This window comes from Apus apus, chromosome 10 (assembly GCF_020740795.1).
Source record: "Apus apus isolate bApuApu2 chromosome 10, bApuApu2.pri.cur, whole genome shotgun sequence".
NCBI lineage: Eukaryota > Metazoa > Chordata > Aves > Apodiformes > Apodidae > Apus > Apus apus.
The window spans coordinates 21,003,269-21,018,756 of NC_067291.1; the positions used below are offsets into that span (position 1 = coordinate 21,003,269).

A 15,488-nucleotide genomic window follows, 5' to 3' on the forward strand; every position below is an offset into this window, starting at 1 on the left:
AAGGATCTCCTCTCGCCTCCTTTTCTGCAGGCTGAGCAACCTCCCCGCTCCCCCAGCGGCTCGGTTTGGTTGTCGATTGCCGGTTGCAAGCGCCGTGAGGAGTGCGGCTGGGAGGGGAAATAAAAAAATAAATTTAAAAAAAAATAAATTTTTAAAAAAAAAGGTGAGACGAAGCAAGACAGAAAATACGCGGAGGCGCAAAAGTTGGATCGCCCAACGTGGGGCTCGAACCCACGACCCTGGGATTAAGAGTCCCATGCTCTACCGACTGAGCTAGCCGGGCTCCTTGCAAAGCAGTTTGGCTCCGCTGTACTCGGCACGGCCCCGCGTCCCGCGCGCTGCTCGCCCAGGCCGCCCGGGGGCGCCCGCGCCGCCTTTGCGTGTTTCACCGCATCACTTCATCAGCATTAACCCTCCCCCGGGGCCGGCGGACGCGGAGCTGCAGCAGGCGCGGCCGTCTAGGAAAGCGGGAGAATTGCCAGGCCCGTGAGCGGCCCCTTGCCCGCCGTGCTGCGGGCTTCTCCTTTCCTACCAGCCTGCTGGTCTGTCCCCATCTATCCCGCTGCCTCCGCCCGCCTGGGAGGCGAGATTCGTACTTCCCGCTCATTCCACCCTGAGAAGGACATTTAAAAAGACGCAGCACGGGGAACCCTCAGCCCCGCTTCCCGTGCCCGCCTCAGCGAAGCTCCATTTCCCGTTTTTTTCCCCCGAAATCCGCGCAGCCCCGCGGCGGGGCCGGAGGGCAGCGCAGCAGTTGCTGACAGCGTCCGCCAGGGGGCGGCCTCGGGCCGCGGCGGGGCGGGCAACGCGCGCTGCCCGGCCCGGCCCTGCCTCGCCCTCCGCGGCCGCGGAGCCCCGCCCGCCCCGCCGGCACGGCCCGCGCTCAGCCGCCCGCTGCCCGCACCATGCCGGCCCCGGCCCCGGCCCCGGCCCCGGCCGGCCTGCTGCGCCTCGCCGCCGCGCTGGCGCTGGCCGCGGGATCGCAGGCGGGCGGAGGGACCGCGCCGACAGGTCCGCGGAGGGGAGCGCGGAGGGGTGCGGGAGGCGCGGGGAGGGCGCGCGGGGTGCGGGGGTGCGGGCGGGGATGTCCGCGGAGTGCGGGAGTGGATGCGGGGATGTCCGCGGGGTGCGGGGATGTCCGCGGGGTGCGGGGATGGATGCGGGGATGTCCTTGGAGTGCGGGGATGGATGCGGGGATGTCCGCGGAGTGCGGGGGATGGAGGTGGGGATGTCCGCGGCGTGCGGGGATGTCCGCAGCGATGTCCTTGGAGTGCGGGGGATGATGTCCTCGGGGTGCGGGGATGTCCGCGGGGTGCGGGGGATGATGTCCTCGGGATGCGGGGATGTCCGCGGCGTGGGGGGGATGGAGGTGGGGATGTCCGCGGAGTGCGGGGATGTCCGCAGCGATGTCCTTGGAGTGCGAGGGATGATGTCCTCGGGGTGCGGGGATGTCCGCGGCGTGCGCGGATGTCCGCAGCGATGTCCTCGGGATGCGGAGATGTTCTCGGGGTGCGGGGATGTCCGCGGGGTGCGGGGACGCAGGCGGGGATTTCCCCGCCGCTGCAGCCCCGCGCCGGGCTGGCTCCGCAGCTGCAGCGGGCCGGGCAGGGCCGGGCTCTCAGTTGTTCCCCGGTTACCCCGCGGCGCTCCCCGGTCCCCCCCGATTCCTTCCTGGCTCACTCCGGCTCCTCCGACCTCCCCCCGGCTGGGAAAGGTCCGGAGCGCTCGGAGCCCGGGGGGTGCTTTGCCCCCCTGAGACGGCTCCCAAACACCGTTTTGAAACTGGGATTTGGGATGGGGATTTTTGTTTTGTTTTGTTTTGCTTTGCTTTTCCTGGCATCTGTAATTAAGCAGCGGGAACGTGTGTGTGGAAACCGGGACCGGTCCAAGCTGGAGCCGGGCCCTGGAGCTGCACGGCCCCCCCTTACCCACCTCTGTCCCTCCCCAGCCTAACCCTGCCCCTGATCCTCTCCCAGGGAAAATCCCGACCCCCGTGGGCAGGAGGGGCAGTGTGGGGCCAGCCGTGGGTTCCTGCCTTTCCCTGCTCCCTTCCAGGGCAGTGGGCACCGGTTACCAAATCCAACTGGTATTTGGGTACCTGACCCCGCCGGGCTGCTCAGCATCCAGCTGAAGGTGTGGGAGAGGGAAGGTGATGAACCCTAAAGCCAACGTTGCACTGAACCCTCTCTTCCCAGAGCCTGCTCCCCTGCACTCCAGCAGCGACATCGTTCATCCCATCAAGGTGGACGAGAGGGGATCCTTCCTGTCCTACGACTTGTCCCACCGGGCCCTTCACCGCAGGTCGCCTTCCCCCAGGAGCAAGTCTCTCGCCTTCTATGAGCTGCGCTACAAAGGAGAACCCCTGAAATTCAACCTGAGCCTCAACACCAACCTCCTGGCGCCCGGGTTCGTCAGCGAGAGGCGGTTCGGGGGCATCTCCAGTGCCAAGATCCAGCCCCTCACCCACAATTCCTGCCACATGCTGGGGGAGGTCCGGAGCCGGGCGCTGCCGGGGGGCCTGGCTGCGCTCAGCACCTGTGATGGCCTGGTGAGTATGGAGACCTTCAGCCTTCAGACCTTCAGGAGGTGGCAGGAGCTGTGTGAGATCCTGGTTTTCTGCTGAAAGCAAGAGGAAAACTCCTCCCGGCGGCAGCAGAGTCAGGGTCTCATCCCGTAGGTTTGATGCAGCCATGGATGAGCTGACCGTAAATTTCCCATGGATTCCAGTGGTTTGGGAACTCTCCGGGACTGTGTTTACTTGTTTATGTCCAAATTCCCAAAGAGAGCAATTTTCATGTCGCCTCTGCCTTCTAATACATAAACACAGGGTTATGAGAAACATCTGAGAACAAGGTGCTCAAAACCCAGAGGTGTTGATGACAATAACTAACTCTGCAGCACATGCAGTGACTGTACCACAACTCATGTACAGTGAAATGTTACATTTTGGGAACCCCTCCCCAGCCTTATCCCACTGCAGGTATTTTCAAAGGCGGCAGCAACCTGTGAGAGTGTAAATTTTGCTGAAAACCAAAGTCGCTTTCACAAATAAGACTCTTGTGTTTGTGCTTGGAAAAGCCAATTCATGACTTCAGCATCAATGTCCATGTCTCATCAGTTGGTGTCCGGCTCACCCAGGTCCGAGGTCCCCACAGGGGTTGAAAACCTCTTGGGGGTCTGCAGAGCTGTGTTACTGTACAATTGGGTAGCTCCCGTGATGCTCAGACCCCTGTTCTCAAAGGCTGCAGAAAATAGCCAGGCCCATTGTTTGGATAAAAAATAGGCTGATGGACCTGAGAGGAACCCACGAGCTTTTGATTCATTTTTCTGTGAATGGTCTAATTAGCCAAAGAAGGTTTCAGGGTGTCGTTTCCTGCTGAAGGGGCGATAGCAACAACATATCCTCCTGTTGTTTCGTGGAGGGGCCGTGCCCCTGGGCCTGGGGCTGACTTCCCTTGGTTGGAGTTCCTGCTGTGATCAAGTGTTGCTGCAGGTTGCCCTTCCGTGGAGGTTTCCTGGTCTGACCACGGGAAGTCTGGAAGCTGGTGCTTCACAACGATGGTGCTTCAGCAGGACAGAAGCTCTTTGCTGTCAGACACCCATTGGCTTCAACCCCATCTGCACTTTGTGATGGCGTCTCTTTTTCCTTAGTGATCATGCTGGCATGTTCTCCTCTGTCTGGGAGTTTAGAGCTCAAAATACCTATAAAACCAGTTCTTTTAGAGAACACTTCTTTAGTCCCAGAGAGTATTGCAAACCCTCTCCTGTTCCCGGGCCCTTCAGTGTGAGTCTGTGCTAGATGCAGGTGGCTGCACAGTGACAGCTTTGTCTCTCCCTGCCAGAAAGGCGTGTTCCAGCTGATGGACGAGGACTATTTCATCGAGCCAGTGTCCCCCAGCTCCTGGGAGGAGGGAGCAGCCCAGCCCCACAGGATATACAAGCGACAGGCACCCGAGCACGGGGCAGAGCAGGGCACGAGGCCACCTGCTCCACTGGAGACCTGTGGTGTGCAAGGTATGGTCCCCTTTCTCCTGTGTTTTGGGATGAGCCAGCAGCTCATCCTGGGGTTGGTATCTTTAAGTAAGTGAAGTGAGTCCTTTTGCAGTAAGTTTGAAACACAGGGCAGAAGGGTGCCCATGCAACCATTCCCTTAGGGGTTTATGATATGGGAAGGCTTGTTCAACTTGCACGTCAGGAGAGCTGGCTCGCTGAGCACCTGGCTGTGGGTTTGTGGCACTAATAGTGCAGCCCCCAAGTCACAGGAGACACCGCAGAGCACAGGGTAGTTGTTTTTTTCTCCTGCCAATTTTTCTGTATTTGCTTATGTTTCTCACATGACTCGGTGTGTGCTGAACCTCAGGCCTCTCCCCCTCATCTTTTCCTCCTGGCCCTGTTGCAAGCATCCCTTGATTTGGAGACTGTCTATTTTCACTTCCTTGCAAACATCAGTTTCTGACCTGCCAGGGCACTGGACTTTGGGAGTCTCTCTGCTGCAGGGCACAGTGTGCATGCTGGTTCCTTCTGCTCTGCCTGGAGTAGATGGGTTGGATAAACTCCCAAACCCAAGATTCCAAGTAATGAGGAATTCAACGCATCCCCAGCAGCTCATGGGCACTTTTCTCCTTGTCTGCTGTGTCTTCCAGGCAGTGCATTTTGGTTTGCATGTTTCCTAGAGCTCCCTGCTTTAGGAGCCAGGTTACTTTTTCTACAATCAGGTTATCTTCAGGCATTCTTCTGTTAATCTAAATTAATTATTTAATCTATGGTCATAATCGTAAGGGCTCCTTCTAGACTCTGAAGTCTGTTCATTGTAAATTAATTTAGCTGGGTGTAATAGGGCCTGTGTGTGATGCCTCTGGATCCCTGCTGCAGCCTGGGCTGACAAAGGGTGTGATGTGTGTGCCCTGAGAGGCAACCAAAAGTCTTTGGGCTTTTAATTACTGCAGCCTTTCATTTTGTACTGATTTATTGCCCGTTTTCGTTGCCAAACACCACCCAGGCAGATGGTGTTAGGCTGTTAGGTGTTAGTTAGCTTCTGTCAATACACACAGCAGCCTGTGTGTACAGCTGGGCAAGTCTTTGAGAGGGATCCAAAGGGAAAATGCCACACGAGCCCTTCCTGGGATCCCAGGAGCCCTCTGCACCCATCCCCTCTGCAGCATCCCGGCTGGAAGCTGAGCAGCAAAGGACACAATGGGAGAGAGCTCCAAGGAAGCTGTTGTGATTAAACTGTCACAGTGGTATTAGCAATTCATCACGTTATCCAGATACTTGGGATTTTTCGGGCTGGGGGATAAAACCCTCTTTCACAGCTAGCAAACAGTGTAGTCCATAACATGTAAAGTTCCATTGTTAATGGAGTAGGGCTGAGCCCTCAGAAACTGGTCCCAAAAGCAATTCCCACTGCGTGGGATGGGGTTTGTAAAGCCTTTACCCACTGTGGGGCTGACCCTGACCTTGATCTTGGAGCAGCGTCACAGGAAAAGTCTCCACATGAGAATTCCCAGTTGCTGGTGTGCCTGAGGAGCATCTGAGCTCTCCTCCACCTCCTGGCCCTCCTCAGCCCCATGAATGTTCCTGTTGTTTCTCCCCCGGGAAGGAGCAGAGTCCACTCTCCACATGGCCAAGGAAATGTGTGGTCCTGCAATGTCTGGGTCTTGCCCAGGACATTGATGATCTTTGGGATTTGGCTCAAGACGTGGGTCCAGCTTTGTAGGCACAGAGTTCCTGGTGCTGGGGAGCTCTCTCTCCCTGCCAAGCACAGATCTGTGATGATAACCCCAAGTGTTGAGCTGCTGGGGCTGTTTCTGGGTGGTGCATGCTCAGGCATCTCTGCAGGGTTGCCTATAAATTTGTGTGTCAATGCAACCCCTGAGTGCTCAGCCCTGGGAGGCTCTGTGTTTCTTGTGGAATCTTCCAAACCTGTTCCAGTCAAAGAAGTTCCTTCAAACGCTTTATTTTATGATTTTTTTTTTTCTATCATGCTGCTGAGCAAGAGGCTGAGGTCAGAGTCTTCACCCCCAGTGATTTTTTGGAACACACAGCACAGCAAAATGCATGTAGGTTATGGGTCTGTGTGGAGCCTCCTTCTCAACACTAAAAGGTTCTTTATTTGAAGTTTAAAAAAAAAAAAAAGGCCTTGATGACATTTTACCAAAGTTGCAGACATTTTACAAAAGAAAAAAACCACAAAAGTCTCTTTTCCCCCCATTACTCCCTCAGAATCTCAGGAAAGCCTGGAGAGGTCTGAGAAGCAGAGGGAAAGGTGGGAGCAGAAGCAGCACTGGAAGAGAAGAAGAAAGCAGCGCTCCATCAGCAAGGAGAAGTGGGTGGAGACACTGGTGGTGGCAGACACCAAGATGATAGAGTACCATGGGAGCCAGAACATCGAGAAGTACGTGCTGACTGTGATGAACATGGTGAGTCCTGGTCCCCTCAACTGCACAGCCACTGGCTGCCAGGACTCACTCCTGGTGGGACCTCAGCAAACCTTTCATGAGACAGGCTGTTCCCACCAGCTCGTTGGCTTTTCTGCATTGCTCCGTGCTCCATCCACCACAGGATGTGTCTACAAGGGTTTGTGTCAACAAGCCCGTGGCGAAAATCTCTGTACAGGCAGCAGCAGCTCAGCCTGTAGTGGTTCCACCTTCCCCATGGACTGTTCCCTTCTCCTTTTCACCATGGGGGTGGATAACGTGGCCTCCCAGGGAGATGCCCCAAGAGCAGGGCTGCTCCTCCTGCACCCCTGTTCCAAGGAAGGGAGGTGGTGGGTGCTGCGTTCCCCAGGCAGGCAACTTGGGGCACAGTTGAAACTGAAACCACCCCGAAGCCTGCACTTGGGCCACCCACCACCCTCTGCGTGATAAGGAAACCTCCACGCAGGAGGAGAGACCTGCAGAGACCTGGGAGCTTTGGCTCAGGCTCCCTGGAGCCCGGGGCTGGCTGTGCCCGCCAAGGGAGGAGCTGCCATGGGAGCCAGTGCCAGCACTAGCCTGGCTTGCAGGAGAGGCAGGACTGGCTTTCCAGGGAAGGTGCCCTTTAGGACAATGATGGGAAGGAGCACCAGATGGTGGTGGTCTCCCCTGGGAATTGGGATGGGGTTGCTGGTGCCACAAAACAAGCAGATAAATCAGTGTGAGTTGGCTTAGGCTGTTCACTCTTGTAGCACATATTTGCATTTCCAAAGAGGGCTTTGGTTGATGGCCACAAAAGAGGGTGGAATTGGGCAGAGGACCTAAGGATAACACCCCTGGGTTTCTGGGGCTTGGTGAAGGCACCCAGAGAGCACAGGCTTCCTTTGAGATGTTAAACACGTCTGTTGGGAGTGCAAGCAGAGGTGTTCCCCTGGGTGTTTCTGGTTGAGCTTTGCTGCCCTAGCAGGTTGGATCTATTGTAAATGGGTATCATCACACCCCAGGGCTGCATCTGGGCTTGTCTTTCCTTCTGGGGAATCCCCTGAGATGTTGTCAACAACCTTCGGTAGCTTCCCCTGGAGCTGGCCCTGCAGAGGTGCTCCCCAGCAGCAGTGTCCCAGGGCAGGGTCCTTCAGGCTCTCAGTCTTTGCCCTGTTGCAGGTGGCCGGGCTGTTCCACCACGCCAGCATCGGGAACCCCATCAACATCGCCATCGTGCGCCTCATCCTGCTGGAGGACGAAGAGGTAAAAGGGAGCAGGGTGACCTCACTCTGTGTTCTGGACACAGTGCTGGCTCTGGGGAGCCTGGCACCTCCCAGTCGGGTCCCCAGCCACAGCTGCACCAGCAGCCAGGACGGGACACTTTCCCCCAGTGTTTCCTAACTCCCAGTACCAGATGATTTAATGTTTTGGTTGAATCACAGATGAAAAGAAAGCAGCAAAGGGCTGTATTCCCACCCAGCCCACAACTATGTATATGGAGCCATTCCATCTGGGTGGAAGTTACTCCCCATTTCACTCTGATCCCTCCCCACTGCATCCTAAAAGCCAAGCCAGTCCCACAGCAGTATGTCAGCAGGCTTGTTATTATGTTGGCAGGAGGATCTGAAAATCTCCCACCATGCAGACAACACCCTGAAAAGCTTTTGTAAGTGGCAGAAGAGCATCAATGTCAAAGGAGATTCCCATCCCCTGCACCACGACGTCGCAGTCCTGCTCACAAGGTATGGTGCCCATCTGCTGGTTTATGCTGGAGATGCTGGGCTGGCAGCTAGAAACTCCTCTGGGGGCATCCAGAGGCACATCTCAGTGGGAGCTGTTGAATCTCACTCTCAGTGCCTGAGCCCTGCCTGAGCATGTACACGTAAGATATGTAACATGAAATCTGAAGATAACCTGGTCTTGAGGGCTGCAACTGGTCTCAAACCTCAGGTTTGAACTTGGAGACAGCTCCCAGCTGACAAGCAGTTGAGGTTTCCCAACCAGGTTTTCACCATGGCCCTCTTGCCAAGCCCCAGAATGGCGGGATCCTCCCAGGAGATGCACACAGGGATTAACTCTCCTTTTTCCCTTGGAGACTAATGCTGGGATTGGCAGAGGAGCCTCTAGAAGGCCCCTGACCTCCCATGAAGCTCACAGGAATTCATGCCTCTGGCCAAGTTTATATACCTTGCAGTAAAAACACAGTTTGATGGTTTCAGGCTGCAGCAGCTTGGCTGTTGGCAGCATCGTGGTGGTTTGTGTGATGATTCACAGCCCACAACAGTTTTATCTTCTTAAGGAAGTTTGCTTTGTAGCAGGAATAAGGCACTTAAGGCCATGTACTTCAATGAAGTTGTTCTTCCTGGGCGGCTGGAGCTCCTCTGCCCTGGACCACAGCACCCCTGGGATGTACTTCCCCAAGCAACGTAGTAATTGCTTAATTATTCCCAGCATCAGCTTTATTTATACAATGGAATAAACGTAGCCAGGCTGGCTGGCAGCTCCCATTAATCAGGCTTAATAATAATCCGGGGATACCGGGAGAGTAAAGGGGGAAGGAAAGGTCATAAATCTTTCCGTTGCGGAACGAAGTTGGATGTCTCCATTCTCGCTTCTGTTTGGCCAGTGTCTCTGTGTCTTCCTCTGGGATGCATCCCGTGCTCCTTCCTGTGCCCCCCGTTGGGCCCTGCTGCTTTCACACCCCCTCTTTGCTCTGTGTCTGTGTGTCCCTTGTCTCTGCCTCCCAAGGAAGGACATCTGCGCAGCCATGAACAGGCCCTGCGAGACCCTGGGGCTGTCCCACGTGGCGGGGATGTGCCAGCCCCACAGGAGCTGCAACATCAATGAAGACACAGGACTGCCCTTGGCCTTCACCGTGGCCCACGAGCTGGGACACAGGTACAACTACCTTCCTCCTCTCCTCTGACCTCTCTCCTCTGCGCTGCTCAGTCAGGGCTTGAGAATGCACGGGGTGGGAGTGGGGAGGAGATTGCCAAGCAGCTCCTCGCTGGTGCAGACCTTCCTCTGCACCCACGAGAACTTACCCTGGGAATTTTATTTCAGAGGTTGCCCCAGGTTTAATGGAAATCCCATCCAAGGCAACCTGGACAAATGGTGTGTGTGTTATCCTGTGTTGCTGATGCTGAAGGTTTTGGAGAAGAGGGTTGTCCGTTAAGAAGTTTTAACATAACTTCCATGTATAGAATCAGCAGCAGAATTTTGCTTGCCCTAAGTCCAGTTAAATTTTGACAAGATCCCTTGAGCATCCTAGTTGATAGCAGGTGTCCTTGTACAGTAAAAACACATACCCAGTAAGTTTGATTAACTTGATCTTGTTCAGAACTCTCACTGTGTTTTTCTCGGCTGAGTTTTCAGCCAGAAACCCAAAATAAAAGCACAGGACAAAGTTAGGGGCAGTGCCCCTAATGCCACTGAGTGTCCCCATGGCCAGACCCCCCCCATGAATGCATGTGGAGCCGGGATGGTGGTGGTGGAGCTGGGATGGTGGAGCTGGGATGGTGAAGCTGGGATGGTGGTGGAGCTGGGATGGTGGTGCCCGGCGCGGCGTTGAGCTGCAGAGCGGCTGCGCGGTTGTGGCGGCGTGCGGCTCACCTCTCCTTTGTGGGACTGTGCTCTTACACAGTTTTGGGATTCAGCATGATGGAAGCAGCAATGACTGTGAGCCAGTTGGGAAAAGACCTTTCATCATGTCTCCACAGCTCCTGTATGACACGTCCCCACTCACCTGGTCCCGCTGCAGCCGGGAGTACATCACACGATTCCTCGAGTAAGTCCTTCCTTCCTCTTCTTCCTCACTGGCGGGTGCTGGGGTGGCTCAGGGCTTGGGTCCACAGCAAGGAATAGACCCAGATGATTTGGGCTGGATGGGATCCGCCCAAGGGTGCTGAGGGAGCTGGTGGAAGTCCTCACCAAGCCACTTTCCATCATTTACCAGCAGTCCTGGCTAACTGGGGAGGTCTCGGTTGACTGGAGGTTAGCAAACGTCACACCAACCTGCAGGAAGGGCCAGAAGGATCCAGGGACTTACAGGCCTGCCAGCATGACCTCGGTGCTGGGGAAGGTTATGGAGCAGATCATCAGGGGATTGAACACAAAAGCAGCACAAGAGTTTGGGTGGTGGCACTGAGCTTGTGGCTTCAGCAAATAAAGCCAGAGTAGCTTTCCTTGAGGCTCTGTGCAGTTTTCTTTGAGGCTCTGTGCAGTTTTCTTCGTTGCTCTGCTCGGGGCAGCTGATGTTTGCCTGTGGGCAGGAGGCATCACGTGAGGAAATGAGACCGAGCCAAATTCTTCCCTGCGTTTGTTTATTTTTAGCGCCCCATGGCTCATTATCCAGCCTGTTATTATTAAGTTCCTAGGAACACGGCCCAGAGATTCACATTTGTCAGCCAGAGGCTTGTGCTGGAGAAACGTTTTCCTTCCTTGCTATGGGGAGGTTTGGTACCAGTGAGAGCATCAGCGAGACGGGGTGACAGGGAGAGCTGGGCCAGGTCTGGCCATCCTGTGGTGGGGAGGCTGCTGGGGCTGGGATCCCAGCTCTGCATCCCAGCCTGGGACACGGGGCCCAGCCCCTGTGCAGGGGAATTGGTGTTGATTTCTGCTTTCTGAGGAAAGGCACTTTGTGGTCTGCGCAGCGTTCTTGGCCCTCTGCTTTAACCTTCGCTTTTTGATTGAGAATTTCCTGCTTGCGATGACCTTGGGCTTCTATGAGCTGTGATGGGAAAGAAACAGAGCAGCTGGAGGCTTCTCCAGAGTGGTTTTGGTCTCTTTGCTCCCCCCAAGAAGGGGCAGCTCTTCCTTAAGAGCAGAGCAGAGCCCAGCAGGCGTCCTCCCTGGCCGTGACGTCCCCCCAGCGAGGGAGAGACCGGTTGCCAGCACAGACATGAGTGAGCTGTAATACGGTGCTGGCAGGAGAACAGGAAGGAGTGAGCCAGAAAATGAGACCCTGCTGACCTGGGGTTGCTGGATATGCCTGGAACAGACCTTGCGGTGGGGGAAAAAAAAACAACAACAACAAAAAAAAGCACCGAGGTAGATGATTGTTTTGCAAAGGTTTCTAATTTGCAAACACTGCCCAGTGTTGAGGCATCTGAAAATGATTCCTGTCATTGACAGCAGCAGGGCCCAGTGCTGTGGGTCAGGTCCTGGGTGCAGCCTGGCCTGGGACAACATCTCGGCAAGGCTGGGAGTCAGGGTCTGCTCGAACACCCAGGGGTGATGGAAGAGGTCCCCTCCCTGCTGGTGGTGTCTCCAAGGAATGAGCATCCCTCATTTGTGCTTAGGAGAAGGGCCAGCACAGGGCGCGTGGTGATGCTCCTGTGGCAGAGGAACGTGGACCAGCCCTCTTTGGCATTCCCTGATTTTCCACTCTGTCCCTCAGACGAGTCAGAAGATGCTCTTTGCTCCCCACCCCTCCCTGTGATGTGAGCTCTCTCCCAGCCCTGCTGGGAGAATGTCCTTGTGAACTGGGATCTGGTGTCCTGTGGATGCCCTGCCTGCACCATGAGCCTGTGATGGTGTGGAGCAGCCTCCCTCCATCTCCACTGGTTGTCTTGTCTCTCTTCAGTCTTTTCTGTAGATCAGACCACCAGTTTTTCAGCCTCTTTGCACAGTGCTGGAGGTCTTCCATCATCCTCCTTCCATGGGCTCCTTCCAGCTGATCCCACCTTCCCAAAACCTGGGGACCCCCAGCCCTGCCTGCTTCATCTCTCCTCTGCCCGTTCTGCCAGAGCCCCTTTTTGTGCAGCTGATCCTTCCCAAGCTCCAATCCTTGCCTTTGTTTTTATTGAATTCCATCCTGGCTTTTTGGACCCTTCCTCCAGTCCTCCAAGAGCTTTTGGAATTTTAATCCTGCTCTCAAGTGAATCTGCAGATCCTCCCAGCCTGCTCACAGATGGGGATTTAATCATCGTACCATCTACTCCATCATCCAGCTCATTAGCAAAGGGCCTGAAACAGGCAGGCGCAGCACAGACCCTTGTGCATTTTTACTGCAGATTGTGGTTTATTGCATATCCCTGCAAAGCCAGAGGGAAACTCATGCCAATTTTTGCTGGCTCAGTAACATGTTTTGACCGATTCAAGAGACAAGTAGGATGATCGTAAAATTCTTAATGAAGAAATAGATTTTGAACATAGCCCTGGAAAGCTGACAGCAAACCTACAATCATCCCCTGTAGTGGGACAGAGACCTGTCCCATAAGCTGGGGCAAGACAGAAAATGCACTGAGCAGATCCCAGGGCAAGGGGGGCTGGGGACAGTTTTGGGGTGACATGTGGAGCCCTGTGTGCTGGTTCCTGAATTGGTGAATTCATCCCAGAGGGGCACCAGGATTGTGCATGTAGCTCGTGCAGGAGCCCAATGCTTAAACCTGGAATTCCACCAGAAAAGATGTAATTCTTTCAAATTTTTAAATTAAATGACTCTTTGAAAATGTTTTCCAGCAGGAGGTAAAGCAAATCCCTCTGGAGGTGCAGTGCAGTGATCTCTGTGTGCCTGAAACAGGCTGTGCCATGGTTCTGCATCCAACTGCCCCAGGACTTGGGGACAGAGACTTTCAAGCCCCTGGGTTACGGAATGCAACGTGTTTGCTGACTTTCCAATAGGAAAACTGCTTATAAAAATACATAGATAAGGTATTTTAAAGGGCTGTCTCCAGCCCAACGAGCTGTTTGCATGTGTCTGGCACAGACCCACCCATGGGGTGGGATGGGACAGGGAGGAAGGAGTGCTGGTGCTGCAGGGCATCGTGCCGTGGCACTGCCAGCACCCCAGAGCAGGAGCAGTTCCCTGCTCCTGGCCCTTGTTTCCATGTTGCTGCTTTGGGCTAAGAAGGAATCTTGTTTCAAGTGAATTTAGCCCTGTTCCAAATCACAACAACCCGAAGTAATCTAATCTGCTGAGAAACCCCCGCCAGAGATTTTTGCCTTGCTGGGAACGAGTTTGTTTAAATCAACACTGAAAGCTGAACCAGTGACAATTTCTTCTGAGCTTGTGAAGTGTTGTAGTCCAGGCTGAGGGCTGAGCTGAGGACCTGCTCACACCATGGAAATCCTGGGCATTATTCCTAGGGAAAATGGTGTTTCTGGATTTCCATCAGGGGAACAGGGACGTCTCAGGGAGGAAAGGGGGAGTGTGCAGGGCACTGGCCCGGCAGCCCCATGGAGAAGCCTTTTCCCCTTGGCCTGCCCCATAACCTGCCATGGTGGGGGCTGTGAGGGTAATTGCTCTGGTAGCAGATACCCCCTGAAAAGCAGGGTACCCACATATGCTCATCCACATGCTGGAGTGGCTGCAGGGTTGGTTGGAGACCCAGGGCTGTACCAGCTAGAAATGCTAATTGCTCCTCATCATGGTGGAACACTAATGAGCCGTTCAGTTCCTCAGCCAGCAGCTGCGGGAGGGTTGTGTGGCTGTGCCGGGCTGGGCTGACACCACTCTGCCCTCTCTCTTTCAGCCGGGGCTGGGGGCTGTGCCTGGATGACCCCCCAGCCCGGGAGGTGCTGGACTATCCCTTGGTGCCCCCGGGCGTCCTTTACGACGTGAGCCACCAGTGTCGGCTGCAGTACGGCCCCTACTCCACCTTCTGCGATGACATGGATGTAAGTCGGGGTCCTCCCTGACCTCATGTGGGCTCATGCAGCCCCGAGGGGCTCTCAGGGGTCAGGGGGCTTTGCCTGGGGTGATCCTCTCCCTCCAAGTTGGACTTGTGCCCATGGGTTGGTCGGTGCAGTAACTGTGCCCTGTGGAACCGTGTTTTAGAATCATAGAATCATTAAGGTTGGAAGGGACCTTAAAGATCAGTTCCAACCACCTGCCATGAGCAGGGAACTGCTAGACCAGGTTGCACAAAACCTCATCCAACCTGTCCTTAAAAACCTCCAGGAATGGGGCATCAACAACCTCCCTGGGCAACCCATTCCAGTTCCTCACCACCCTTAGAGTGGAGAATTTCTTCCTAATATCTAACCTAAATCCCCCCTCTCGCAGTTTAAAACCATCACCCCTTGTTCTATCCCTATCTTCTCTGATGAAAAGCCCCTCCCCAGCTTTCCTGTAGGCCCCCTTTAAGTACTGGGAGGTGCTCTAAGTTCTCCTGGGAGCCTTCTCTTCTCCAGGCTGAACACCCCAACTCTCCTTTCCGCAGAGCGTCTGCAGCACGCTGTGGTGCACGGTGGGGAACACGTGCCACTCCAAGCTGGACGCTGCGGTGGACGGCACGGCGTGCGGGGAGAACAAGGTGATGGGGAGCAGTGCCCCCCTGGGCTGCAGGGACGGGGGCTTGGGGGGCCCAGGGAGCACCACGCAGGGTGTGTGGGGCAGAAGGACCGGCCCTCTGGGGCCAGCCCCAGTCACCCTTGCATGGGTGATGTACCAGAACAGGGTTTTCCTGCTCAGGGTAGCATAAATCTACCATTCTACAAATGTCTGTAGAAGTCTGCCTTCTCTAGGCTTAGTGTCCCCTCCCCTGGCCCCAGAGCACCAGGGATGACCCCGGGCTTTGCTGCTCCCTGCAAAAACCCCTGCTGTGCCTTTGTCCTGCTGGCTCTTCCCCCTGGGCTGAGGTTGGGCTACGGGTCCCCTTACTGAGGGGGTCCCAGTGAAGGTTTGGGTCTGTTGCCTCCTGCAAATCCTCAAGCAGCCCACCATCTCAGCCTGTCCCACGCTTGGAGGTGCAGACCCAGGCACCTCCCTGCCAGCACGGCGTGGATTTTCGGGGAGCAGGGGGAGCGACGCGAGTGCCTCCGTGCTCCCCGCGGTCGGGCGCTCTGACTCGACACCAGTTACTGCATCTTGAAACCTTGTTTTCTCCCCTCCTGGCCTGTCCCTCTGCAGTGGTGCTTCAACGGCGAGTGCGTGCCCGTGGGCTACCGGCCGCAGGCCATCGACGGCGGCTGGGCCTCCTGGAGCTCCTGGGCTGGCTGCTCGCGGACCTGCGGGGCGGGCGTGCAGAGCGCTGAGCGGCACTGCAGCAGCCCCACGTAAGCCAGTCCTTGCCCCCCACGGCCTGCCTGGACCCCCTGGGGAGAGGAACCCAAGGCTTTATTGCCTCAAAAAAGCTGGGGGCCATCACC

General features: G+C 55.7%; 1 protein-coding gene and 1 non-coding gene across 2 annotated transcripts in view; one reads left to right on the plus strand and one right to left on the minus strand.

Moving 5' to 3' along the window:
- Positions 1 to 210: 210 nt before the first annotated feature.
- On the minus strand, positions 211 to 283 carry TRNAK-CUU (transfer RNA lysine (anticodon CUU)). Its single transcript has one exon. It is a non-coding gene; the product is annotated as a tRNA-Lys (tRNA).
- Positions 284 to 2,151: 1,868 nt separating this feature from the next.
- The window catches only part of ADAMTS7 (ADAM metallopeptidase with thrombospondin type 1 motif 7), a 35,840-nt gene continuing 22,503 nt past the window's right edge, over positions 2,152 to 15,488 (plus strand). Inside the window, exons 1-10 of the mRNA XM_051628575.1 lie at positions 2,152 to 2,548; positions 3,843 to 4,014; positions 6,223 to 6,419; positions 7,575 to 7,658; positions 8,013 to 8,137; positions 9,144 to 9,293; positions 10,039 to 10,182; positions 13,871 to 14,015; positions 14,561 to 14,653; positions 15,250 to 15,395. Of these exons, the coding sequence (XP_051484535.1) occupies positions 2,153 to 2,548; positions 3,843 to 4,014; positions 6,223 to 6,419; positions 7,575 to 7,658; positions 8,013 to 8,137; positions 9,144 to 9,293; positions 10,039 to 10,182; positions 13,871 to 14,015; positions 14,561 to 14,653; positions 15,250 to 15,395 (1,652 nt within the window). The 5' untranslated portion in view covers position 2,152. The remainder of the gene's footprint in view (positions 2,549 to 3,842; positions 4,015 to 6,222; positions 6,420 to 7,574; positions 7,659 to 8,012; positions 8,138 to 9,143; positions 9,294 to 10,038; positions 10,183 to 13,870; positions 14,016 to 14,560; positions 14,654 to 15,249; positions 15,396 to 15,488) is intronic.